General features: G+C 40.9%; 3 protein-coding genes across 7 annotated transcripts; 2 read left to right on the plus strand and 1 right to left on the minus strand.

Moving 5' to 3' along the window:
- Nucleotides 1-239: 239 nt before the first annotated feature.
- On the minus strand, nucleotides 240-7,297 carry LOC122394946. Its single transcript, XM_043392141.1, has 8 exons — nucleotides 7,139-7,297; nucleotides 6,059-6,651; nucleotides 5,647-5,976; nucleotides 5,507-5,575; nucleotides 4,881-5,436; nucleotides 4,532-4,811; nucleotides 4,244-4,429; nucleotides 240-4,151 (listed from the first exon to the last, which is right to left on the minus strand). The coding sequence occupies exons 1-8, from the start codon at nucleotides 7,293-7,295 to the stop codon at nucleotides 2,510-2,512; spliced, it is 3,813 nt and encodes a 1,270-aa protein (XP_043248076.1). The 5' UTR covers nucleotides 7,296-7,297; the 3' UTR covers nucleotides 240-2,509.
- A 1,478-nt stretch (nucleotides 7,298-8,775) lies between these two features.
- LOC122395357 (sterol carrier protein 2) lies at nucleotides 8,776-13,658 on the plus strand. 3 transcript variants are annotated; one of them, XR_006258970.1, is made up of 4 exons: nucleotides 8,776-9,431; nucleotides 9,528-9,903; nucleotides 9,996-12,718; nucleotides 12,792-13,658. XR_006258970.1 is itself a non-coding variant. In XM_043392851.1 (3 exons), the coding sequence occupies exons 1-3, from the start codon at nucleotides 9,002-9,004 to the stop codon at nucleotides 10,810-10,812; spliced, it is 1,623 nt and encodes a 540-aa protein (XP_043248786.1). In that variant the 5' UTR covers nucleotides 8,776-9,001; the 3' UTR covers nucleotides 10,813-13,658. The 3 variants fall into 3 exon arrangements, 1 of the variants encoding a protein (XP_043248786.1); XR_006258971.1 differs by having other exon boundaries at nucleotides 9,996-12,006; nucleotides 12,157-13,658; XM_043392851.1 differs by having other exon boundaries at nucleotides 9,996-13,658.
- Nucleotides 13,659-14,437: 779 nt separating this feature from the next.
- Nucleotides 14,438-25,778, plus strand: LOC122395354 (trichohyalin). 3 transcript variants are annotated; one of them, XM_043392846.1, is made up of 30 exons: nucleotides 14,438-14,844; nucleotides 15,690-15,841; nucleotides 16,103-16,201; nucleotides 16,404-16,493; nucleotides 16,561-16,715; nucleotides 16,839-16,927; nucleotides 17,200-17,280; nucleotides 17,761-17,926; nucleotides 17,995-18,220; nucleotides 18,866-19,019; nucleotides 19,099-19,228; nucleotides 19,453-19,674; nucleotides 19,743-19,916; nucleotides 20,523-20,683; nucleotides 20,758-21,040; nucleotides 21,116-21,230; nucleotides 21,622-21,736; nucleotides 21,815-21,937; nucleotides 22,161-22,508; nucleotides 22,625-22,795; nucleotides 22,859-23,014; nucleotides 23,079-23,186; nucleotides 23,672-23,947; nucleotides 24,015-24,069; nucleotides 24,129-24,270; nucleotides 24,333-24,444; nucleotides 24,578-24,687; nucleotides 24,823-24,967; nucleotides 25,035-25,132; nucleotides 25,374-25,778. In XM_043392846.1, the coding sequence occupies exons 3-30, from the start codon at nucleotides 16,104-16,106 to the stop codon at nucleotides 25,444-25,446; spliced, it is 4,176 nt and encodes a 1,391-aa protein (XP_043248781.1). In that variant the 5' UTR covers nucleotides 14,438-14,844; nucleotides 15,690-15,841; nucleotide 16,103; the 3' UTR covers nucleotides 25,447-25,778. The 3 variants fall into 3 exon arrangements, with proteins under 3 accessions (XP_043248781.1, XP_043248782.1, XP_043248783.1); XM_043392847.1 differs by having other exon boundaries at nucleotides 16,404-16,484; XM_043392848.1 differs by lacking the exon at nucleotides 17,200-17,280.
- Nucleotides 25,779-25,785: the final 7 nt, after the last annotated feature.

Raw genomic sequence — 25,785 nt, forward strand, 5'->3', positions numbered from 1 at the left:
ATTTCCTGCGACGAGGGAAACGCTACGGCGCGTAGGCAGATCACGTGAGAATTTCAGAGATCCACAGTGATCCCCGACACGCGTAGATCGAAGCGTCGTGGTCGTTCGAAGGAATTTATTCGAGAACACAGCATTCGTAGACCCGGGTAACCGTGAATCGTTAAATCTATAAATACTCGCAGACCGTGAATAAAAAAGAAAAGAAATCTTAAATGTATGTTCAGGTACCGCAACGGCGAGCGAAACGCGCGAACTAACCGGACGATGCAAGAAACGAAAGAGGCTATGGATCTATGGAAACACGATATTCACGACCACGGCCACGGATCTGCGAACGAAACTGAATCACCGAGACGCTTCGGTTCCTCCGCGTCGCAAAACACGGCGGACGAAATGAAACGTGCTCGGCTCGGAATGCTTTAAAGGGGGGTGAAACGAACAAGGGGGGTTCGAAAGAAATACAGTGTACGTAATGCGGGGATCACGGTTTCGTCGAACGAGTGCCGGCAAGGATCCTCGGTAAATTTGCAATGTTTTATTAAACGATTGTTTTTTTTTCCAAGGATTTTCCGTCTTGCTACACATTGTTTCCTGTGCGCTTTGCCAGCGTTGTCCACGCGAGACGTTCCGACAACGATTCGTTTGCTTGCCGAACTTACAATTCTACCGTCTAACGATTAATCGCCAACAAAGGTACAGGATCGTCTTAAGCGATAAAAGGATAAAGTATTTCCGTCCGGAGATTGTCGTGTTACACATACGCGAACGTATACATAGGTTTCGGTTTCGTGGTTTCTCGACGCGAGCGAGATCGTACGGAAAATCGTTGTGTATAAAATGACGTAAACGAAACGAAAACGCGAACGAGATACGAGCACGTCGCGCGTCGCGGTCCCAGTCCTCGTCGCCCGTTCTCGTGATTTTCCTCGATCTCGCGCGACCGATTGACAAGAATTTCCACGTTGCGGCCTCGAGAAAAAGAAAAATAATTCAAGGGAAATGTACGAAGTGGACCAGAACATAAACATTGCATTTTTATTAATACAGCTTTGAAGGTTCATTGATACGCCTGTTTCGTGGACCGAACCCCTCGCGTAGAGGCAAGCGAAGACGAAATGAGAATCGACGGAGAGAATCTGTTCATAAATACAATCTGCTTGCGTTCGTTCGCGCGTACGCGCGGAAACAGACGTTTCGTTGCCTTACGTACAATCCTAGAAGGTAAATTCTCGATCACCGAACCGACGCGCGTCGCTTCGATAATGCGATCCAGATCTTAACAAACGTTGTACATACATGTATACCGGGAGCTGCAGCGATTGTCCCTGAACGAAGATTCAAACTCGACGAACAGTATCATTCGAAATTATTATTTCGTATCGCGCGGCCAAAAGATTAAAAGCGTTGCAGCTCTTCCTTGCTCAGCTTTTATAACTTTTATATTTTTCAGTATATCTTTACGAAAGTATTATCGATAGATCGATGAGATTTTCCCCGTGAAAATTAGACCAAACACGATATCATTAGCGCTATTTCGAAACTATTGTTACTCATCTATTCATTGATAATACTCTCACGGCGATACAATGAGAAATATAAAAGCCTTTGAATAATCTCCTGCTTAAATTCTCACTTTGAACAAGGAATTACCGGCACCGTCGTAAGAAAACATAATTTTTTTCAATGGACGAAAATCGTTCGGGGGCAATCTTCGAAGATCCGTGCAGTATGTGTGAGTTCGAGCTCTCCGTGAGTGTGTACGTGTGATACCTTTTTATATCTATATATTTATATAGTTTATTTATATATGTATATAGGCGAAACGATCGCACAGAAACGTAAATCCTCCGCGCGAGGAGATCTCGCAATCTGGGATCACTTCCCCCTTTCCTCCAGGCGAAGAGATAACACGCATAATGTCCCAAGCTCGACGATACGAGCTGTCGTATGTACACCGGGTGATAAAAAAAAGTTCCTCGTAACGTTAGGGCGCACGAGCGCCGCCAGTAAAAAAAAAGGTGATCTTTCGTTCGAACGACGTGCATGCGCAAGGTAGATGCGCGGAAGACCAAGCATCGCGAAATGGTTGATCGGTGACCAATACGCACGATTCGTAAAATGAAACGATATGGATACTTTGATCTTACACTTGTCGTCGCGTTTACCTCTTATCAAAATATGAGAATCCTATATTTATATGACTAATTGATTACCCTAATACGACCAGTGGGTTCGAAAACGACAAACACAGCGTATAAAATAAAGTCTTGCATTGGCTCTTGTCACTCGAAAATAACGCACAAACAGTCTCGTGCTCGTCTGCCTCGCGCACACACGAGGATTCATTTTTTCCAATGGCGGCGCTCGCGCGGCCGGTTACGTCACGACCAACCGTGTCGCTTCCCGATGATACAACGTAGAAAACGGTCGTCGAAAGCGGCGCGGGTCACTTCTCTTCGTACGAATTGCAACGAGGGCGCACGTTTTGTCGCGGTTTGGCGTCCTCTCTTTACCAATTGTTACCGCGTCCCCGGCCCCTGAAACCGTTGCCCCTGAACTGTCCGCCACGTTTCAGGCCCCTGGGCATGAAACTGCCGATCGCTGGGCCACGAGGCCCTCTGTCCATCCAGGGCGCTCTGGGTCCGCCCCTGAAGCCCCTGCCGCGCGGCGGGCCGCCTCTCCACGGGGGAAACGGAACGGGACCGCCGATGCGTGGTCGGAAATTGGGCCCCACGGGCCCCTCGAAATCGTAAATCCCCGAGTGAGCGTCCGCGGACACTTGAGGAATCGGCCCGTTGACGCCCGCGTCGATGCTGGTCGGCGTCTGGGGTCCGTTCGCCAGCATTCGCTTCTTGCAGTTCGCGACGTCGTTCTGCTCGTCGAAGCTGCCGTTCGTCGACGGTCTCTTGAGATCGTTGCTCGACGGATCGTCCATTTGCTCCGTGGGTAGCTGCTCGACGAAACTCGCTTCCTGGCCGAGGGTCTCGAGCGACTCGCCGATGTCGCAGGTCTTCTCCGACGCCAGCGGTTCCGACTGCACGTGCTCCTCGTATTCCGATATCGGTACGTACTGAGCGTGCTGGGGGTCCTTGGGATCCGTTATCACGGGCACGATCGTCACCGTCTGACTCGGCGGCAGGTCGTCGGGCTCCACGGAGGGCAGTTCGTGTTCGTGAATGAGATTCGACCCGCCTGGGTAGACGGGCTGGTCCAGGTCGCGGGAGTTAGGCGTACCGTGGGACGATCTACGATCCAGAGACGATAGGGTTTGCACGATTTCTTCCTGATCCGCTTCCGGCACAAGCTCCACGTTCGCTGGACTGTCCTTGTCGTCCGGGAGTCCTATCGGCATACCCTCCTCGTCGAGAATGACCACCGTGTCCGGCGGCTGTAACAACAGCGGTCGACTGTTGGGCAAGATCTCGGGCGAGGACCTGTGATGATCCTGCGACCGTTGTTTCCGACTGTTCTGCAAGCTCCTCTGTTTGTTGTGCTCGTCGGAATACCGGTCCCGTCGATTCCTTGGGAAACCCCGGCCACCGCGGCCACCTCTCTCGTTCCGATGGAAGGCCATGTCTCGATGCTGATGCTCCGAGGGCTGCGAGTACCTGCCACGCATCTGCGGCTCGCCGAGGAATTCCTGACTCGATCTTAGATTATGATTGTCGCGGTACTCGAAGTCCTGTTGCGGAAAGTCCGGCTGGTTCTGGTGCATTGGGTGGAACTCCTGCTGACCGAAGTCCTGATTCTGCAGGAAGCTGGGCGGCGGCCTGTTCTGGTGGAAATTCGACTGGGACGGATGAAAATCCCCGGACGGGTTGTGACGAAAGTCCGCTTGGTCCTGATGAAACGACGGTTGACCCGGATGAAACTGTGGAGGCGGGGGCGGAGGTGGCGGGGGCCCCGAATGCATCATTCGCACGTCTTGCATCATTTGACCGTGAGAGCCGGGCATTTGCCCGGAGGGGAGAGGGATCATACGCATGTCCATGTCCATGTGCTGTGACGACGCTGACGGATTACCGACTCTCATGTCCCTGTCCTGGGACCTCACGTCGACCAATACCCTTCCCTTTGGTTTACTGTCGGTCTCGTCGTCCGACATCTCCATATCGACGCTTTCCACGATGTCGCCAGGCTGCATGTGTTGCCTGATTTTACATCGCGAACGGTCGTAATGTAAAACTGTTATTTACAATTACTTAAATGTACTGCAACGATTATCGGTAGTTTGGTGTCTTACCGGTAATCCTGATCGCCCGTCGACCACAGACTACTACTATTGGGTATCGTGTTCATAGAGCTCTCGCTGACGTTGTGATTCGCCGGACTTCCTGTCAAGCTGATCAGATTACGATGATCGACGTCCGCTGCTTTTATCAGCCGGTACGGCAATTGATTTTCCACGTTCATCGGGATTGGTATTACTCTGAAAAATAATATTTAGCGACACGTGCACAAACTCAATTTCACTTACGCTCGATTACATATGTTTGGTTTTGCCGATTGCTCTAAGTATTTGGTTCATTACCTATGATCCACGTCGCCAGTAGTACTTAGGAGAGATTCTTGCGGTTGAGGATCGTCGTACTCTACCGGATCTGTAAATCCAGCTTTTTCGTACATAGGGGGCGATTCTGGCGTTTCAGATAAAATTTCATTTTTTCCTCTACCAGTGTTTACCCACGTGGTCTCGTTACTGGGGTCCCACCTATCCGAATCCCCGTCCATCCACGTCTTCGTCTTATCATCACACTCACCAGGCCAGGTTGGGTTCATACTATTTTTGCCTGAAGATATAGCGAAACCCGCTACGTTAAAAAGCATTTATTACTTTAAAGTCAAACCGTCGTAATTCGCATTGCTGACTAAGCTCATACCCTTTTCTTCCCACTTGGCCGGTTCCTTGATACTTTCGCTCGGAGGAGTCCACGTGGGGAATTTAGGTGGCAACTTGTTATAACAATTTTCATCGTCAAGAAATATAGGCGGAGGTAACGGGGGAGGTGGTAAGGGATTAACGGTATTGTTAGTGGTAGGGCCGTCGAAAGGGCCGGTAATATTACTCTGACTGTTTTGACTGGAGTAGGGGGAAGGGGTATGTGACTCGCCGGACAAGTTCCTTACAGGTAGTGGAGTACTGTGACTTAACTGGCAATTATTTACACCCAATGTCGTACTCTGATTACTCATCATTCTTGAGATCACAGGGGTTACCGGATGCTGTCCTAATATAGGCGAATGTCTATAACTCGAACGCTGTGGTGATTCCACTTGCGCGTCGGAGATATCTAGTCCAAGACCCGGTATTCCACCGGGGTCTTGGGATCCGTCAGAAGAAGGAAGAACAGTCTTTAAAAAGCTAGAGATATTAAAATCTGCATTACTACTTTCGTTCTTGGAGGGCCTCAAGTTGATTACTTCTATTGGTTTAGCCTGCCAAAATGTATGTAAAATTTTTATAATGTCTTGATACATAATAAATGCACATCTTAATTAAATATACCTCTAAAGAATCGTTATATTGTTGCGACATTCCAGTAGGCGTCGATGATCTTTCGTTAAATAAATTTCTCTATAATAAGAAGAAAATGTGACAACAATATTTACCGAAAGCGATACATTTATCGAATTATGATATCTTACCATACTACCAAAATCCATATTTCCTCCTATAAAGGACGAAAAATTATTAGTAAAATCACCAGAATCATTGCCTTGACCCAATTCTGGTGCTGGTACTGGTACAGGATCATACTCGTGCGAATATGATCCATACATCGATGGTGGTGCTACATCTATGATTCCTAACTGACTTTGAGGCTGATCCTCATCTCCTGGAAGTTCTATGTCGCTATCAGGACTCGGAGATGGAGCGTTTATATCCGGCGACGGAATTGGAGAAATCAACGTAGGTAGAAGTTCGTCCAATTTCTTTTTTAAGTTTTTTACTCGACTCCCGAAATTCCTGTACGCCTGTTTACAGACAGCATTAAACATTAAACCATAATGGGAATTACAATTAAGAGTATTTGCGATTTCCTTTAAGTATACTTACGTTAGTAACTATTTTCACTTCTCCTCTCTGGGTTTCATAAAACTGATCAGCCTGTTCTAACAGTTCAAGAACTTGTGTCCTTTCTCTGATTTCCGCTTCTAATGCGCGAACATAATTTTCAACGTTTCTCACTGCAGAGTCAACTTCTTTCTCTGCATCTTCCACTCTCCTGCGATCTTTCAAAGAAGCACACAATTCTTCCGCATTTTCCACGTCGATATTGCTTTCCCGCAGATCTCGCAGTCGTGCGTCCGTTGCTTGTTCCAACGTCGCACAAGATCTCATCGTAGAGATAAGCAGGGCGGCTTGAAATTCCTCTGGAGGTGCCATCGGTTGAGGATCTAGTTTCTTTTTCGGAGCTGCCGAGATTAACCCAGACAAATCCGCAAGGAACTCCTCGTCGTATACTTGTCTCTGATCCCATATTTTGAAAATCCTCAGTATACGATGTTTCACTTTTTCGTCTCTGACCATAGTCGTTGCACGTTGTAGAGTGGTGCCCCATGACTCCACAAACTCAAAGTTTTTTCTTTTCGAGTATTGGATAACATCGTTTGCCAGGTAAAAAAGTGTGAGACGATGCTCAACTTTTACTGTTATTCAAAAAACATTTGCAACATATATTACAATGTTAAAGTAATAAAAAACATAATTATGAATAAGTATCTTCAGAATAGTAATAATACTTAAATATTAAAATATTAATGCATTCAAAACAAACAGTCCAATAGCCAGGCTATTTCAATATAATTCTATAAATGGTTATTAAAGATAAAATAATCATTTCTTTATATAAAAGAGATCTACTGCCTTTTCTCCATAAGATAAAAGTAATGCATTATGCTGCCATTGTCAATATATTAAACCAATTGCAATTTATTAATTTTGGAGTTGCAATTAATTCTGAATTAAATAGTCCATTGATTATAACATTTCTCAGTAATTGCCATAAACAAAATTCTTTGTACAAGTAAAACCTTTAATAGAGACACCATGAGGACTCTATATAAACAATAAAACAAAACAGCTACCAAAACTTTAAAATTTGTTTTGCTCCAAAGCGAAGAGACAAAGACTCACCCTTTTTCAGCACTTGTAGCCAAGTAGCGACAATCTTTTTATGATGTTGCCGCCTTTCCAGACACCAAGCCGAAAGACCTTGTATCGACTCCTGTGAATCCTTCAGCGTGTGAAGTCTTCGCTCAAAGAGCTCCACATCAAAGTCACTTGTAGCCATTATGGATTAGCACGATACATTTAATAAACAATTTACAAACTCGATTCGATATCACGCTTTAACGTGAACCACCGAGAGGAACACGTGGAACGCTGTTCGGGTATCATAGGTATAACGTCTACCTAGCCAATCAACCTAACCAAATAAGTGTTCCTACTGCATCGGTCATCGGGGCATCAAACATCGTAAACATTCATCGGGAGTCGGGCCATTTTATTACCCGAGTCACGGTATCGTTTTCCAGCCCCCCGGGCGGTGTTTCGCACAGAAAACAACAGAAATCTTTGTAAACCACTGGAATCGGAGTCCGTGTATTCCGCACGCTCAAGACACCGCTTTCGCGTCAGTTACAACGCACGAGGAAACTTCCCCAATTCGGCAAATTAATCCGTCGTAACGATACTTTCATGCACTCGACGCTATCACACGTACGGCATGTCAACTTTCACAGTGCATTTCAAAACTATCGTATTTCTATATGACCGATCTTGAAAACAAGAGTCCGCCATCTTTTCGGAACCAAAACACGAGCGCGCAATGGCCGGCGCGATTTCCTAGTACAGTGATTCTCAAACTGCGGGCTACAAACCCCTGGAAATTCACGAGCCCTCAATAGGAAAATAAAGATACATATAATTTTTATATTAAACGAAGTTACAAGTTAAACCTACTATCAATGTATCTTTTCGTTTTAAAAGATAATATGGACAATAAAAAATCTGTTTACAACAATTGATAGTTACAATTTCTTACACCAGGGTAACGATGGAAAAGCTATGTTTATTAGAACATTTCAATTTGTCTCCGAATATCAATGTTTAGCGACGTCCTCTTATCGTTTATTTAAAAAACCAAACATAGTTTGGGTTATAAAGGGTTAAAATCTTACGAGGGGATGATTAATAGCAGCATTCACTGATTTTAATAAAATTGCTATAGGATGGTAGTTCTATACCTATGAAGACCATAGGTACAACATTAGCCGAATATGCCCCTAAACTTTTGAACAAAGAGTTGTAAATGTTTAGGAATAATAAAAAATAGAAAATATTATTGCATTTTTTGCTTACGATGGAATAGGTTTATGTAAAAGCCATCTCGAAGATATTACAATCGTAAAAAAGAAAAAAGTACCATCTTTTGTTTTGTTCTTTCAATAAACTCTATTTTACAATTTTAAATCTTTTCTAACAATATGAGAAATAGAAATGGGAACACGTAGTTTTGCATTTTATACCGAACAAAATGATTTCTGACAAAGGCAAAAAGACTCGTCTAGAAATAACACTTTTATTAGTTTAAAACTATCATATTTATGAACTTCATTTAACAATGGACATATTTACCGAAAGAAATTACTGAATATGTACTGGAAGCGACATCTCCAGAAGAAAATTCATGGACAATTTACCCAACAATGTCGATTTTCCATTTGAGTCTCCGATCTCTTTGAAAGCGTTCATGTTCATCTGTTTAGCGTGGTCGAATGTAGTTACTATAAAGTAGCCTCGTCATTCAGTGATTTTATTTTATTTTTTTGCGATTAGATATGTACATGAGGGATTAAAGTTCAACTTTATTTGCGTTATTTATTAATAAGTTACCGCGCGTCACGTTAATTAGTGAAACTGCAGCACGGGCGTTAACATCGCGAGCGTTTCGTACGGATTTCGATTTCTCAGTGTTTCGCTTAAAGAGGACTCAAGATGTCACCGAAAACGAAAGTTTACGTTATTGGTGTCGGTATGACAAAATTCGAGAAACCAGGGAAACGAGATGACTTCGATTATCCGGACATGGCAAAAGAAGCTGTTACAAAGGCTTTACAAGACGCACGTATTTCCTACAATACAATTAAAGCTGCGTGCGTTGGATATGTTTATGGGGACTCCACCTGCGGCCAAAGGGCATTATATCAAGTTGGTCTCACTGGTTGCCCTATATACAATGTAAATAACAATTGTTCGACCGGTTCAACCGCTTTGCTCATGGCTAAGCAACTAATAGAAGGCGGTTCTGTCGATTGTGCATTGGCCCTTGGCTTTGAGAGAATGGAAAAGGGCTCTTTAATGTCTAAATTTATGGACCGTACAAATCCCATGGACAAACATGTGGAAATTATGGCAGAAATTGCTGGTAAATAATGCAACAATATATTTAAACAGAAAACTAATTCTTGAAATTTAAAGGGCAACTTATCATTATCAATGTTTTTCTCATCTTTGATTTCAGGCATAGATGCAAGTCCAGTTACTGCCCAGCTGTTTGGAAATGCTGGACTTGAACACATGAAGAAATATGGTACAAGGCCAGAACACTTTGCAAAGATTGCCTATAAGAATCATTTAAATTCCACAAACAACCCTTATTCTCAATTCCAAGAGAGATACAGCTTAGAACAGATATTGAAATCTCCAAAGGTGTTTGGGCCACTTACTAAGCTACAGTGCTGCCCAACATCTGATGGCTCTGCTGCTGTGATTGTTGTTAACGAAGATTTTGTTCGTAAACACAATCTTGAGTCACAAGCAGTAGAAATTGTAGGAATGGAAATGTCTACAGATCTGCCTTCAACATTTTCAGAGAGGAGTGCTATTAAACTTATTGGGTAAGAGCACATTTTTAGGCAGATTACAAATAATGCTCTATCTCAATAAATTTTTATCTTTTCGAGTTAAAACTAGTCGCGTTATGTTACAGCTATGACATGACAAAGAACGCTGCTGAGAAACTATTCACGCAGACATCTTACAAACCAACCGACGTGAATGTTATAGAATTGCACGATTGTTTCTCAACTAACGAACTCATTACGTACGAAGCTTTGGGTCTCTGTTTGCCCGGTCAAGGCGGGAAATTAGTTGACGCGGGTGACAATACATACGGGGGAAAATATGTAGTAAACCCGAGCGGTGGTTTGATCTCGAAAGGACACCCTTTGGGAGCAACAGGATTGGCACAATGTGCTGAACTCTGTTGGCAGCTTCGAGGTCAAGCTGGTAAAAGACAAGTCCCGAAAGCGAAACTCGCGCTACAACATAATATAGGCTTAGGGGGAGCAGTTGTAGTTGCTCTGTATCGTTTGGGCTTCCCCGAGCGAAGCGTGCTTCAAAAGAACGTGAACGGAACTGCCGATCCGAGTATTTTCAAAGCATACCCGTTGTTCAAAATATTAGAAAGCGCAATGGAAGAAGACGAAGAAGATCTGATAAATAAAGTTCGCGGCGTATACGGATTTAAAGTAATAAACGGGCCGGGTGGCGCGGAAGGCTTTTGGGTCATAGATGCTAAAGTAGGAAAAGGAAAAATTGAATATTACGGAAAGACCAAACCCGATGTTACAATCACGATTAACGATGCAGATATCGTTGATTTTATATCTGGAAAACTGAACCCACAGAAAGCTTTCTTCCAAGGAAAGATTAAGATTCAGGGTAATATGGGGATGGCAATGAAGCTGATCGATTTACAAAAACGCGCTGCTAAAAAAATTGAACTTCTTCGTTCTAAATTATAGATACTGAAATTTTGCTTTTAGAAAATATTGTTCACTGATAATACAATTGATGTAAATACGATATCGATAACGATAAAAAGAAGTTTCACGGGATTAAAATATTGAGACAGTAGAATAGTACATTGCATAATCGTGCAATTACGATATAAAAATCGATATCAAGATACTTGAACCTGGAATTATATTCGTTTTCATTCCTATTGTATAACATTGCTGTAGTAGCGATATAGCAAAAAAGTAGGAAGTTTATGACTTTTTATATGAGATATGAAGCTATATAATTAATGAATTTTTATATGAGATATGAAACTATAATAGTTAATATATTAACATAAAATTTTATTTTTATAAATAATGAAATTACTGTTGCTTATAGAAGTCGCTATCGGTAGTAAGGGAATATCAGTACAAAAAGTCGCGTAACGCGTGTAAATTGTTTTGAAACACTTCAGGTCAGTGTTCTTGAGGGCTTTATTTAGTTTGGAACCCTAAAAATATGGTTTTCAACTGGCTTGAAAAACGTCATTTCTCGTTTGGCGTGTAAGAATATGTTTATTTTCAAACTAGACCGTCCTCTTGATAGAATATTCATGATTAAATGAAAATTGCCCGTAAATATGTATATGCACATTAAATGCATAAAAGTAGCACGATAAATCAAACGATAAGTAATCGCAATTAGCAATTACGTAAATGCAATTACGATCAATTGTATCCGAAGCTTTCCAACGATCGTTAATTGATTTAAATTAAATCTGAGATTAATTTTTAGTCATTTCATAGATTTTAAGCCAGATTGGCTTAAAAATTTGTTTAGGTTCTAAGCTGGATTAATTTATCTCGGTCTGGCTCGTTTGTTGAATATTAATTAGTATGGGTCCGTTGAACTTATATCATTGTTATATCACGCGTGTAGTATAAACATATTGTTATTATCATTTTATTAACATTTCTCGTAGAGTGATGGACATGTATTATTATTTGTTATACATCTTGTTTACATTTTAGGAATACTCTATAAGAAGAGAGAAGAAAGAAATACTTTTCATTATTTGCATTCTTACGGAGTATCACACTTTTATAAATGACTTTACAATGCACTGATGGAATACTTACTATTGAATTGTTAATAGCACAGTAGTTGGAAACAGGGTGCAACGAAAATGTTTATACAATATTTATAAGAAGAAAGGTGTAGGTTTTTATACTTTTCCAGATTATTTTTATTACGAAATAAACGAAACGCAAAAAATCAACATAAATTTTGTTTTTATTTTAAACGAATAATACTGCTCGCGTCTGTCGATATAAATTTTAATGTTTTATTTTGTTTTAAATTTACAGGACCAATCGTGATTGAAATATTGGATATCGATTAATTTCGTGGTCATGTTTCCTGTTAAAAATAGCATTGCCCGCTAAAACGATTATTGAAATCGTTCAAACCGGTTTACCCTCGCGGATGTTGATGTTCAAATTGCATAAATAACAAAGGTTAATTTCCGAGACTCCAAGTAATGGTAATGCTCATAAATGAAACATTTTAACGATTAAACTTATACATGCCATTCATTCTTTTTATTTGAATTGAAATATTTGGAGGGATAACAAGATATATTTGCAAATGATATTACACATGAACTCAATACTGTTTACCGTTGGATAAAAATATTCGATAATGAAGTAAAAAAACGTATCTGCAACTTCGTAAATATTTGTCTGTGCATTGGTAATGATAATCAGTAAAATGTTAGCACGATATAGTTGGCTTTAATAATCTACAGAGATAACAGTAAAAATAATTATGTTCCGATTTTTTTTAAAAAAAACAGAGTCTACAATTTTTACGATCGAAGCTTGTATTGCAGTGGATGATTTATAAATTGAAGTTGATATAGTCGGCACGGTGAGGTCGTAAATTAAATAATAAATCGCAATGTTATAGGACTTTGAACTAAACTCTGTGTATATTCTCGCAGCGTACGCCAGACTTGAAAGCCGTTTTTCAAGAAATGACATTTCTCAAGCCAGTTGGCACCGATTTCTCGGTAACCAAGAGGCCGATTGCCTTGAAATTTAACGCAAATGTAAATACACCTCTATCATCTGAACTAAAATAAACTCGATATCTGTAAGTTTTCTTTTTAACGCACGAAGGAGCAACAAAATTTGGCGAAGATGTCGAATTATTTCTCGAGCATGCAGTTATTCTATTAAACGTACGTCAATATACAAGGTGTTCGAGACGTATTTGGGAATAATAATTGTAGACTAAATAAAAAGTTTAACCTAGAATAACTGTGTTTACCGTTTACAGTCGGTCAGTCTTTTCTTGATAAAAATCTCAAATATTACCAAATCTTCAGGACTCCACGTTTAGAGTTTAGATAGACAGACCTTAAATACGCTGACGACCATGATTGTAGGTGAACCGGTTGCTTATTAATTGATAAGATGCAATATTGTTTCAATGCAAGGTTCGAGTTGATGCTATTGTAGACTACTTTTAACAAATGTTACGCGTTAATAATTACATATATGTAATTGTGATACTAGCGTAGATAATTTCGAAGCAATTATTACATAGGGTCGTTCAATTACTGTCACTGCACAATGGCGAGCACAGACCCCTGACTTAAATATCGTCGAACCGCCGTTGGCAGTTTTGGAAAACAGAGTGAAAAATAGATTCCCTTCTCCAACATCTTTAAAGCAATTGGAAGACGTTTCGATAGAAGAATGGGATAACATTCCACTGGAATCTATTCAAAACTTGTACGAATCTATTCTAAGAAGGTTAAGAGTTGTACTAAAGACAGATGGTTAGCTCAACCCAATATTAATAAAACAGTATAATACACTTCAGTTGTTTCCATTATTTTGTCTACCCTCTCTATACATCATTATCGATTCTAAATCATATTCTGAAAAATTATTGAACTTTTTATACGATATTTATTATGATGCTAGGATCATCAGTCTCCCCTGCGCAACAGCTTACGAAAGACACAGGAAATTAAACAATTGGTCTATTTTATACCTCATCTTCGATGAAATTTACAGATAAGTTGCAGAATCTGGCTACATCGAGTGTCTCTGATGCGAATAACCCTTGCTGCGGTAGTTTTGGCCGCCATTTTATTCTTTGCCTGGCTCTCTACGTGTACGCCGGTGCTAGGCGGGTTGCCATATTCCAGGCGAACTACACCAAATCCTTAAAACACTTACAATTATAAAATAAAGACAAAGGTTTCTTTTTCAACTTATGTCGCGAGCTTCAAAGTATTAAAGATCTTCTTCGAAACTGTACCATGCGTTTGAACGCTACAGTAGACTCCCGTATAATGCAGAAAAGTATATTTCTTTTAGCTGATATTTTCATCCAGATGCAAAGGTGTCTAGTAATAGGTATGCATAGAATTGAGGTAGAAACGATGTTAAAAAGATTAAGAACCACTGAGCTAGACCGACTATGGCAGACAGAGTTCCTAGGATGCCCTAAGCTCCGCGTGCGCGCACGTGTGTATGCGAAATACTTTGCAAGGAGGCGCACTATATTTATAGCTAGAGATAAATATACACCCTGGCCAGTCTCCAAATTACCATACGTACGGGCCCGAGTTCGAGTAACGGCCTAACCCCCGTAATAGCAACATCGTGTCAGTGCTATTAGTGACGTCTATCGACGTTGCGATCGTCGCGGCCAACAGGAAGGAAAAAAAGAATTTTTTAAGAAACCGTACCCGTGGATCTATACCGTCGAAAGATGTAAACGGTCCGCCCCGACTTTGTGAATTATCGACAAAGGAACGTTGTAAACGCGTATTACACGTTTACTGTGCGCGTGTGAATCGATCGACGCACGTAGATCGTTCGTCCGTTGAGTTCGTTTAATATGAGATCGGCGGGTTCACCCTGTTTCCTCGGAATGGAAGACGCGTTCGCGAACGCCGCATGCCATCATTCTTAACGACCCCTTTTGGGACAAATTTACCCGTGACCGCTCGCCGCATTTGGGTTAACATCGATCGAGTAAGTACACGCTGGTCGATAAGGAATTGCATAAGTTACGAGCCGATTTGCTACGGTCATTTTCGCGCGTCCATTTTGTTCACCGATCAAGGGTGAGAATTTCAAGCAATTATGATAACGCCGATCTCACCGTCAGAGTCACAGACGAGATATCGTTCAAGAATTCAAGGTACAATTATTAAAAATCTTTGTAATAACAGATTATTACTTTTTACTTTTTTAAACGTTTTGTTTACAAGATAAATTAACTATCATTTTATTCTTCGTGCGATAAAACTTGACCGCCCCTGGCAGGAGGCAACCCAATGCTCGAGTAAATAACAACTTCACCCTCTCGAAGGTGTACATCCCTACCATAACTAGAGATTTTTAATAATTGTATCTTAAGAATAATCTTAGAGAGGTTTGAACTGCACCGAGTTTCTCGAAATCATAAAAGCGTAATAATCTATTTTCGCTGCCTGTTTTCTTATGTATATATGTATATAATATGGTCTATAAAGGCTACTTAGTGCGTCACCAGCCATTCATTAAAATGTCTCAAAACTGTTTCCCCGCTTCTCGAACCACTGAACTGTTTACACTGTATAATATCGCTAAACTATTTGTAGTTCAGTGTAACAAGAAGTACTGTCTCGGTTAAAAAATACTTAAATAATTCAGAGACACGTGGGGTCACTCGAGACCCCAGAAGTCTTTCCAAAGTTCAATTAATTATAATAATCTTACCTTCGAACCGAGTTTCATTTATGCACATCGCCAACTATTTCGCGTTTTACAGAAAGCCAAAACATCCCGTTGCTTGCGAAACGTACACTCATATTAATTCAAGGTTTCGTTTCTAGGTTCCTCGGGTCTCTAGCTTTTAGAAATCGAGAAGGGCTGGCCGATATATCGACGCACGTGACACTCTTTCGAGATATGCGACACGTCGGAAATCTTTCGCCAAGATTTTCGATCGTCGACCGCTTAAAATCCCCACGTATCGTTTATGGTGGTACGGAATTTCTCAGGATCTCCGTGTATCTTCGTCGTGATTAACCCCTCGAGATTTAATCCGTGTCTTGGCGTGAATCTCTCGCTAAAAAGTTGCAATATTTCAACCGACACTGTCTTTAAGCTCCTTCATCCAACGACACGCAACGCGTCGTTGAACGTGACTAACAAAAATGTTGCGTTTACGACTATATGTATGTTCCAGACCCGATAAATCACAATTTTGGATACGATAATCACCTTGTCCTCGTTTTATACGCAGAATGCACCACATGTATTCATCGAAGAAAGGAGACCCTCTCTGTCCCCTTGGTTTCCACCCCCAAGTACGGTGGCCTACCCGCTGCAAACGATGCTTCAGGTATATTTGTTAGCCAGGAATCTGAAAAAATTAAATTCGATCAACATTACGATAATATGGAATAAAAAATTATTATATTTCATTGATTTACTTAACTTTCATAATCATTGACTGACAGAGGGTGTTTGGCTACCCCTGTAAGAAAAAAGGAATGTTAAAAATAATTTCTAGCGATTATGTGATACGAAACCATACTTTTTAGGGATTACAAGGAACACGGGGGCAAGAAGGATAGCTTGAGGGATATCACATCTTCCTCGCCTAGTCTCTCCTTCGATCAGTCGTCAAACCGGTAAACGATCTATAATATAATTTCTACGAGTGATCTATATTTTTGGCGGCGTAATTTCAATCGTTAGCTCCTCGGAAAATGGACGAAGGGTTTGGTCGTCCGCGACGAATTTGGCGAAGGACGATTTCAAGGCCAATTCGAACACCACGTCGAATGCATCGGCCGGTTGGACGTCGCTCATGGATCTTTCTGCCATCGACAAAGAAGAAGAGAGACTGGAATGTAATTATATAAATCTACAGACATATTACGATATCAATTAATAAACATTTTACCTTTTTAATGTTCCTTAAACATTTTACTAATTCCCTCCTAAATGTTATTTAATTTGCAACGTTCCCGCAGCCAGGAGACCGTCGAAATTGCAAATCAAGGAGGTGATAGACAACAGTAACGACAGAAATTCGGAAAACGACGTCGAGTTCATAATTCAGGTAAACCCGTGGCCATCGAAACGCTTCACTTCCTTGATGCTTTCTTCTTCGATCGTACTTCTGTTTCTCATCTTTGCTTACTGTCACGGGACCGAGATTAAAGTTCGAAGGACCACAGCACAACTCCCATTGTATCGCCTCGAGACGTCCCGGTAGATTTCGTTGCTTTTGAGGAGCTTCTCTCGATAAAAAAAACAAAAGAATCAACGATATAAGAAACACGATCATTTTATGTGCGAGCATCACGTAAATCGTTTACCTGATATATTTAGGTGAAGAAATCGCGGTCTGGTCCTCCGAAAAACGCTGTACAAAATGAGGATCGCCGGATGGACGGGGAAACGACTGAGAAAGTAACAATATCAGCATTCTGCACTTCGTTCCTAACTGTTTCTGTTTCGACCTGTTAATCTTGCTAATCGCCTTTGACATAACACTTCTCGAACCGCTGCTGCTCTGCATTCATCGTTGTTAGTCTCGTATCACACTTACGATGGTTGCTGTTCCTGAAAGATGATCAATTTAAAATAAAAATTGTAAATAAAAATGACATTTTTAGATTTTGTATCCACTAATTAATATTCATGTTTCCCTGTTTGATTTATTTCTTTGTGTGTATGTTTCTCACTATTACGACGCACCAATTTTTAGAGAATTACTAGGTGTTAATAGCATGAGTAGTTACAAGAATATTGATCATCTAGGATCTGATTATTTTCAAGTGTTTATTGTTAATCCTTTGCTCGAAGGGTTGACTATCCAAATGAGATATGAAACTAGATGCAAGGGTGAAATAAAACCGAAGGAATAATATTGCAATTTATTACGAGCAGAGCGAGGTGGATATATTGAAGAAGCAATTGAGTGAATTGCAAGCGCGATGCGAGAAAACCGAGAAGGAGAAGAGCGAGATCTTGATGAGACGATTAGCAACGATGGAAACCATATCGAGCAAAGCCTCGTCGAACGATGTGCAAAAGTTACAAAAAAAGAACGAAGGTAAAAAGAGTAACTTTAATGATCGTGATAAACGAAGCAACGATATTAATTGTCGTATCCCTGATCAGCCCTCGCGCAAGAGAAGACCAGTCTAATGACAAAGATACGAGAACTCGAGAAAGAAGTGAACATAAAGACGTTCAGGGGCGAAAGGGACAGAGAAAAGGACGAGCTTCGTTCGAAATTGAAAGCGGCTGAAAATCTGTGCGAGAACTTGATGGATGAAAATGAAGACATGAAGAAAGAGATACGACAATTGGAGGAAGAGATATACGAATTGCAGGACACGTTCAGGTAATCTTGTTTCTCTCCGTGGAAGTGCCATTTCTTTTGTCTAAATTTAAGGGGCCATTTCACCTTGTTTTGGATTTTTTTTTGCGGGCTATTAACACTTTAACACGTTTACTGCCGTGGGGGTCACCGGTGACCGGCACTCGAGTTGGCTACAGCGTCGTGGGGGTCACCGGTGACCGGTGGTACATTACAACGGGCTATAACTTCGTTAGTTTTCCGAATTTCAATTTAATATTTGGTAGATATACTCTCGAGACTACATACTAAAATACAACGCAAAAAAATTCAATTCTTTTTAATCCCACAAAGTAGAAAGGCAACTTAGAGTTTTACGTCCAGTTACACCTGCACGTGGTACATTACAGCGGGCTATAACTTCGTTAGTTTTCCAAATTTCAATTCAATATTTGGTAGATATACTCTCGAGACTACATACTAAATTACAACGTAAAGAAAATTCAATTTTTTTTTAATCCCACAAAGTGGAAAGGCCCTTTAACGAAAGTACGCGGTTTTTCTAATTTAAATTAACGCCAGAGTAACACGATTTTGACAATTGTTTACTTTTATCCTGTTCCGACGCGCTATATCGTTTCACGATGGTCCAAGTAAATGCGTAATCTATGAATATTTCATATTCTTAAGGGATGAGCAAGCGGACGAGTACGTCCGTCTGCGAAAAAGTTTGGAACAGTCGAATAAAAATTGTCGAATTTTATCGTTCAAGCTGAGGAAGGTCGAGCGAAAGGTGGAGGAGTTGGAGACTGAAAAAACAACTATAGAGAAGAAGTACGAAGAGGTAAATCGACCGTTAAACGACGAGGGGGTACATCGGTTGAACAACGAACAGTAAACGATAGAACTGTTGCATTTTTTAGGTGAAAAAGGTCGACGAAACGTTGAAGAAGATTAAAAGCGAATTCCAAAACAGGCCTCAAAAGAAGGCGAACGAATTCACGACCAAAGTGCAATTAAAGAAACTGGTGGACGAAATGGAGAAGGAAATAGGTTCGATCCTTACTGCCAATAAACGCGCGAGAATGTTTGAACTAATCTTTGGTACTTTTCGATAAACGATAGGATCGTGTTCGACAAGTCCCGTTTAATTAATAATACATAAGACGCCATTGATACAATCGATGTATTTTCTAGATTAATGATACGTAAATTTACTTACAGAAACAGAAGTAAATGATTACCCAAGACTTTACTGTATCGTGTAATTATTTTAGGCGATATGATGACCGTTTTCACGAACGTTTCCGACGGCAAAGATACGAACGTTCAGGAGATAAAAACCAAGGAATACGCGAAATACGATAAACTATTGAAGGAGAACGACTTGCTCAAGGAAAAGCTAGACGCCGTGATAAAAGAGTTGTCGGACGAGAAGGATAAAAAGAAAATATCGCCGAGCGCGAAGACGGACGACAAGAATACAGATCTGCAGAACAGTATGTGACATTTTGGACGAATCGAGCACACGTGTTATCGTAAATAATGTTTTGTTCGAACGTTTCAGTAAAGAAAAAGCTAGATGAAGCCGTGACCATGAGGGACGCCGAAAGAAAAGCATGGGACGAAGAGAAAACTGGGCTGTTCGAGGAAAAGGAAAAGCTAAAGTCGAAGCTGCTGTCCCTTTCCGCGGAAAAGCTGAAGATCTACAACGAGGTTGTCCAAGTGAAGAAAGATTTAGGTAAAAAGGATTTGTAATTATAGAAACCCTTAATATTTAAAGTTCCACCAGTACTGAATTTTTTTCTCGAAAATGCGCAGGATTTCGGGGGTATGTCTATTCATAAAAAATGATTGTAATTGACCCCCACAACCGGAGATAATTTTTCCAAAACGATTTGAAATTTTTTTTTTTCCGTCAAAAAATTTCAAACCTTCTCGAATTTTTTTCTAGAAAGTGGGTAGGGTTTCGGGGGTATGTGTAATGACCAAAAATTATTGTAATTGACCCCCGCAACCGAAAATAATTTTTCCAGAACGATTTGAAATTTTTTTTTACCGTCGAAAAATTTCAAACCTTCTCGAATTTTTTTCTAGAAAGTGGGTAGGATTTCGGGGGTATGTGTAATGACCAAAAATGATTGTAATTGACCCCCGCAACCGAAAATAATTTTTCCAGATCGATTTGAAATTTTTGAATTTAATTGTTAATAACTTTTTAATGAAGCCTCCATCAACTAAGTGGTATTCTTGATTTTCGTCTTATTTTGGCCTCTACTATCGCTCATTAAAATTTTTACTATATGTGGCCGAACACCCTGTATATCAGACTGAACTTTAATTACAGAAACGGCCAAATCGTCGGAGAAGGAAGGCGCGAAAATGGAGAAAACGATAAACGAGCTGAAGAGGGAACTGTCACAGGAACGAGAAAGATGCAAGAAATTGCAAGACGACTTGTCGGCGTACACGGAACGGGAAACCAAAATGACACAGTCCATGTCATCCGTGAGTGACTTTATCGGAAGCCGACGAACGAGCTATCGAACAGTTTTGAAAATTTGATTTCTATTGCGGCGCAGGTCGAGCAGACGAAGACCAAACTGGACGCGGAAGTGAAAAAATTGAAGAAAGAGCTAGAAAACACTAAATCTACGAACACTACGAAAGTGAATGATCTGACGTCGGAGGTGACGAGCCTGAAGAAAGAGAAGGATAAGTTACTGTCTCAGATCGATCAGGAGAAACAATCGAGGGAGACCGAAGTGTCCATGTTGAAGAAGAAAGTCAGTTCGTTGGAGAAGACCGGTCTGAACACGAAACGTATGAACGAGTTAAGGCAAACGTACAACGAGAAGATTTTGAGTGAGTTCTTTCACTCTGATAGCGAGACTCATGTCAGAGGGATTCTATATAAGACAACAGCGTCTTATATTGCAGGCTTGGAGAACGAGCTGAAGAGAGGGCAACAGGAGTTCGACAATCTAAGCGACAAGTGTAACGAACTCGGTAATTTGAGGAAACAGCTCGAAACGGATAACGAGTCTCTCAACAGGTACGTGCTGATAAAGCTTACATAAATCATATCTTCTCAGACGTTCGATGCAATTTCAATCGTATAAAGCAAATACTTTTATTGAAAACAGAAGCAACGTGTAGGTAAAATTAGTAAGTTACTTGTAAAGTCACCACATTCAGATATCCGAATCATTAGCTTTAACTGGACCCTAAAAATTCATGTAACATCATTTTGTGTTATTTTACAAAACAGATATTCGTTTAAGTATCACCAGATATTAATTGTAGTTAATTAAATATTCCCCTTTTTCCGTGTTCACGTAACTAATACGAGATACGAGTACTAATAGCGTTTGTGGATCCGATTTTTTAAACGATACACTTAAAATAATACTGTTTAATTAAAGTTACGTTCAATTATATTGCAGCAAACTACGGGAACAAAACACGGAACTTATTAGTATTCGCAAAGAACTGGAATCACTGCGACAAGCCACCAAAATGAAGGAGAGCGAATGGAAGTCGGAGAAAGCTAGTTTAGAAGTGAGTACCGAACAATGATTAACCTTTCCGAACCAGAGAATTTTCTGATTGTAAACAACACAAATGTACACTTTTTAGAATCGAATAAAAGAGAGCGAGTTGCCAAACAAAGCTTTAATAGCAGACCTAAACAATGACATCAGTAATTTGAAGAAGGAGAACAACACCTTGGTGACGCGATTGGAGGACATAAGAAAAGCGGTAATGTTCTTTTTACTCTATTAACACTTTGACGGCCGCTGTCACGTATACGTGATCTACTGTTACATTTATATGCCTAGCATCTTCATGTATCTCACTTTGGTATACAATATCAGCGGCCATTAAAGTGTAAAGGACAAATTAACGACAACGACTTAACTTTTGCTAGCTCTAGGTCAGATATAGTCTTTTTATCCTACTACCTTTATCCTAAATTTAATAGAACGACGATCTCTCGGACAAGCTGAAGGATTACGAGGCGGTGTCAAAGATCCATCAGGCTTTGACACCGGACACCACAGCTCTTGAGTCTGAGATACGGAAGCTGAAGAACACTCTGGAGCACACGGAGAAGTCGAAGAAAACCGATCTGGCGCAGTGCAAAATGCGATACGAGCACAGGATCACGGCCATCAACGACGAGATCCAAGCTATTCAGAATCAGCTGTCCAGGTACAAACGCGAACGCGACACGTACAAGCACATGTTGGAAGGCGCTCAGAAAACTATCGCGGAATTGAAGTCTTCCAGGGGTAGACCGTCGAACGCATCTTCTACGAAATCCGACGAGGTTGGTCCTTTGGAAATATACATGGATAAATAAGTCGAGAAAATGGAATAACATTTGTATCGTTCATGAGTTTGCTTACGGAAAAATCGACTATGAAAGTTCATTGTTCCATGCAGGAGGAAGAGGTGTCCGGTACCAGCGCGGTGGTTCTCGAAAGACAGATCGTCAACCTGGAAGATGAGCTCTCAGAAACTAGGCTGGAGGCGTCCAGGTTGAAGGCAGAACTGGTCTCTGAAAAATCAGCGAGTCACGTTAAAGTGTCCGAACTTCAATCGCGAATTAACGAGGTGATATATCAGAATGATCCACGAATTTGTTTCTTCACGCTAGTTGATCGGAATTTTCTATAGTTGGAGGAGGAACGAGTGCTTAATAGTGGGAGAACGAAGATACCGGGGCTGAAGGTTCGCATGGAGTTAGCGTGGCAGAAGGAAAGGGAGGAACATCAGAGACTGTTGCAAGAAACAGCGACGCTGGCCAGAGATTTGCGACAGACTCTGTTCGAGGTGCGTGTACAGAGTATTTTTAAGGATAGGACAAACTGAACTGTGTTTGAATTTTCGATCGTAGATTGAAAGGGAACGTTCCAAAGAGCGTCTGGAGACCAAGAGGCGGCAAGACCAGTTGAAGAAGGTGTACGACGAAGAGAAGGAGGAAAGCAAGAAGAAATTGTTGGAGGTAATCAGGGAACGGATCGGAACTTGTCAAGTTTTGTTGCAAGCATTTTAACACTTTGACGGCCGCTGTCACGTATACGTGACTTCGCGAGCTAGCAGACGTTGGCCACTGTCACGTGTGCGTGATCTATCAGTCACCATTTCATCATACATTCAACGTATTACATTTATAATTTCTTATAATTAGACTGCGGATGTTTATGCATTTATGGGAAATTTTAATCCTCAAAAAACTACAGGATGCATTTAATATGCAAAAATATAAGAAATACTTAAAGTAAGATACGAATTATTATATTTAGGGGTTGAGACAGCCCTCTGCGAAGCTTCCGTTTCATTAATTCTATTAATAAAAATCCGCGGTCTACTTATAATAATATTCCAAGCATCTTCATGCATCTCACTTTGGTCTACAATATCAGTGGTGACGGATAACAGTCTTCGCGTGATACGTATGGCCATTAAAGACATATTTGTTTGTTACAGTTACAATGCGATCTGCTGGAATTGAGGGACGCCCACGCGAAGCTGAGGACCAGTAACGAAAAGATGAGACGGGAAAAGGAACGACACGAAAAAGAACGGGAGGAGCTCAAGGACGCGATCATGAGGAAATCCAAGCAAGAACAGAACGAATTACGAAATATTAACATGTTGCTTCAGCAAGTGAACGATCTGACCAAACTATTCCCCGAATTGAACGGCATAGCGGAAAATGGAACTTCGAGCGCGTACACGCCTACGCCGCCCAGGCGACTGAAGGTACAAGTTACATTTCTACCTCGAAACAAGTCGGATAGAATAGATAAATTATTTGTATTCCTCGCAGGGACCAAAATCGAGAGAATCGTCGCCAATGTTGGACTCGAGAAGCGATACAAGAGGTACAGCTGACCAATTAATAATATAAAAACATAATCATCAACGTCGTTCTTGTTTACAGGCTCAAATTCACAACTCGGTGAGAGGACGGACAAGCTGGAGTACACTATTAAAAACTTGATGGACGTTGCAAGGAAATTAAAGGAATCGAAGAAGGCAGCGGACGAGGCTAACGTAACTCGACTGAAGAAACTTGGCAAAAGGTACTTATAGCTAAACAACGATTGTCTTATCGATAAATTAAATTAATTTTTACGTGTTGCAGATCGACATCCGTGGAAAGTGATCCAGGAAAAGGCATGACGACGACTCGTTCGAAACCACGTTTGCAGAGGAAGAGTTTGTCTTTGGAACAGACGTCACCGCGCAACGATGAAGTACGCTTGTCTATACTTTGGGATTTGGGAAAAAATTTATTCGTTATTCTTGAGTTTGCTCGATTCTGTTGTATAGTAACAAAGCGTGGATCAAGTATAAGTATGGAATATGATCGTTCGATTAACCTTTCAGTCGCAACGCATTTGGGGTACCGACAGTAACATGTCCAGTTTACAGTCGCTGGAAGGTTCAGAGATCGGTGGACGAACGCTCAGCTTGCAGAGAGATTCCAGCGTGGATAGGTAACATAATATCGCATATCCTTTCTGTTTCAAACCTGAAATTATAGTCACAAAAATCTGTAGTAAGCGAACACATTGAATGAATTAGTTTCCAATTATCAAAATAAGTTAAAAATACTAACTATTAATTTTTAGCCGACTCTCCACCGGTTCTACAAAAAGTGAAATGCTGGAACGAGAGAAGAAGCACGGTAAAGGAATAATAAAAAAGCTCACAACCAAATTAACGAAATCGGTTAGCGTGGACGATCCAAACGTTTCCATGGACCTTTCTCTTCAGGTAGACAAATAACAAAACACGTTCACTCGACGGATACAATTTTATAACTCGTTTTTTCTTGTTGCAGACATCGGGTTCCGAGACGAGTATCAGCGAGAGGACTGAAAAGAGGAACCTGAAGAAGAAGTTAACGGACATGTTCAAAAGAGGTTCCAGAAGCAACAGGTACGCCCTCACTTTTTCCTTTGAAATATCAGAGACTCGTTTAAACAGAAACAAACAAATAAGTTTATATTTGCGACGATCGTACAAATTATAATAAATAATCTCTAAGGTCGTTCTTTGAGTCTTACGAAAATATGATATCTATAACTTAATGCGTGTTTTCTAAATTATGAAGACGAATAATCCTAACATACTATAAACATACGCTCGTCGGTGAATCGTTTCCTTTTTGCATTTTCAGCGTAGAGAAGAAGCTTAACTCTACGAATCACAGTAGACCACCCTCGAGGAACTCTACGACATCGAACAAGTAACTTCGCGGCATCCTTTGCTCAGAGCTAGGCGTAATCAACGTAATTATTGTTCAAGCGTGCAACAGCAACGAACGACGCTACGATTAAATAAAGGGGATTGCTCAATTACGCGTATCAGAGCATATACGAGAAAAAGATTACATTATATTCTTGTACATATCCGATGTGCCTTTACCGATTGTAATTATAGACTCGCAAGTTGTAATTGCAGGCTCGCGCGAGCATTTCCAGAACAAATGTAAAAGCAACCCGCGCTACGCGACGCTGCGAAACAATAAAAGGAACGTGCAATAAATAAAGAAGCACACGTGTGTTCCATGGTCGGCGCGGTGTGCTGAT

The sequence above is a fragment of the Colletes gigas genome, unplaced genomic scaffold (genome assembly GCF_013123115.1).
Source record: "Colletes gigas isolate AHSC1104 unplaced genomic scaffold, ASM1312311v1 Colletes_gigas_Sc00005, whole genome shotgun sequence".
Lineage (NCBI taxonomy): Eukaryota > Metazoa > Arthropoda > Insecta > Hymenoptera > Colletidae > Colletes > Colletes gigas.

Bases quoted from the DNA above. Each gene is read 5' to 3' on its own strand.
- LOC122394946 (XM_043392141.1), bottom strand. From the start codon at position 7,295: ATGGCTACAAGTGACTTTGATGTGGAGCTCTTTGAGCGAAGACTTCAC. The intron at 5,977-6,058 runs GTAAGTATACTT...GTCTGTAAACAG, and splicing joins AAGTGAAAATAGTTACTAAC to GCGTACAGGAATTTCGGGAG. The intron at 5,576-5,646 runs GTAAGATATCAT...TTCTTATTATAG, and splicing joins ATATGGATTTTGGTAGTATG to AGAAATTTATTTAACGAAAG.
- LOC122395357 (XM_043392851.1), top strand. From the start codon at position 9,002: ATGTCACCGAAAACGAAAGTTTACGTTATTGGTGTCGGTATGACAAAA. The intron at 9,432-9,527 runs GTAAATAATGCA...CTTTGATTTCAG, and splicing joins AATTATGGCAGAAATTGCTG to GCATAGATGCAAGTCCAGTT. The intron at 9,904-9,995 runs GTAAGAGCACAT...GTTATGTTACAG, and splicing joins AGTGCTATTAAACTTATTGG to CTATGACATGACAAAGAACG.
- LOC122395354 (XM_043392846.1), top strand. From the start codon at position 16,104: ATGCACCACATGTATTCATCGAAGAAAGGAGACCCTCTCTGTCCCCTT. The intron at 16,494-16,560 runs GTAAACGATCTA...TTCAATCGTTAG, and splicing joins TTCGATCAGTCGTCAAACCG to CTCCTCGGAAAATGGACGAA. The intron at 21,737-21,814 runs GTGAGTACCGAA...TACACTTTTTAG, and splicing joins CGGAGAAAGCTAGTTTAGAA to AATCGAATAAAAGAGAGCGA.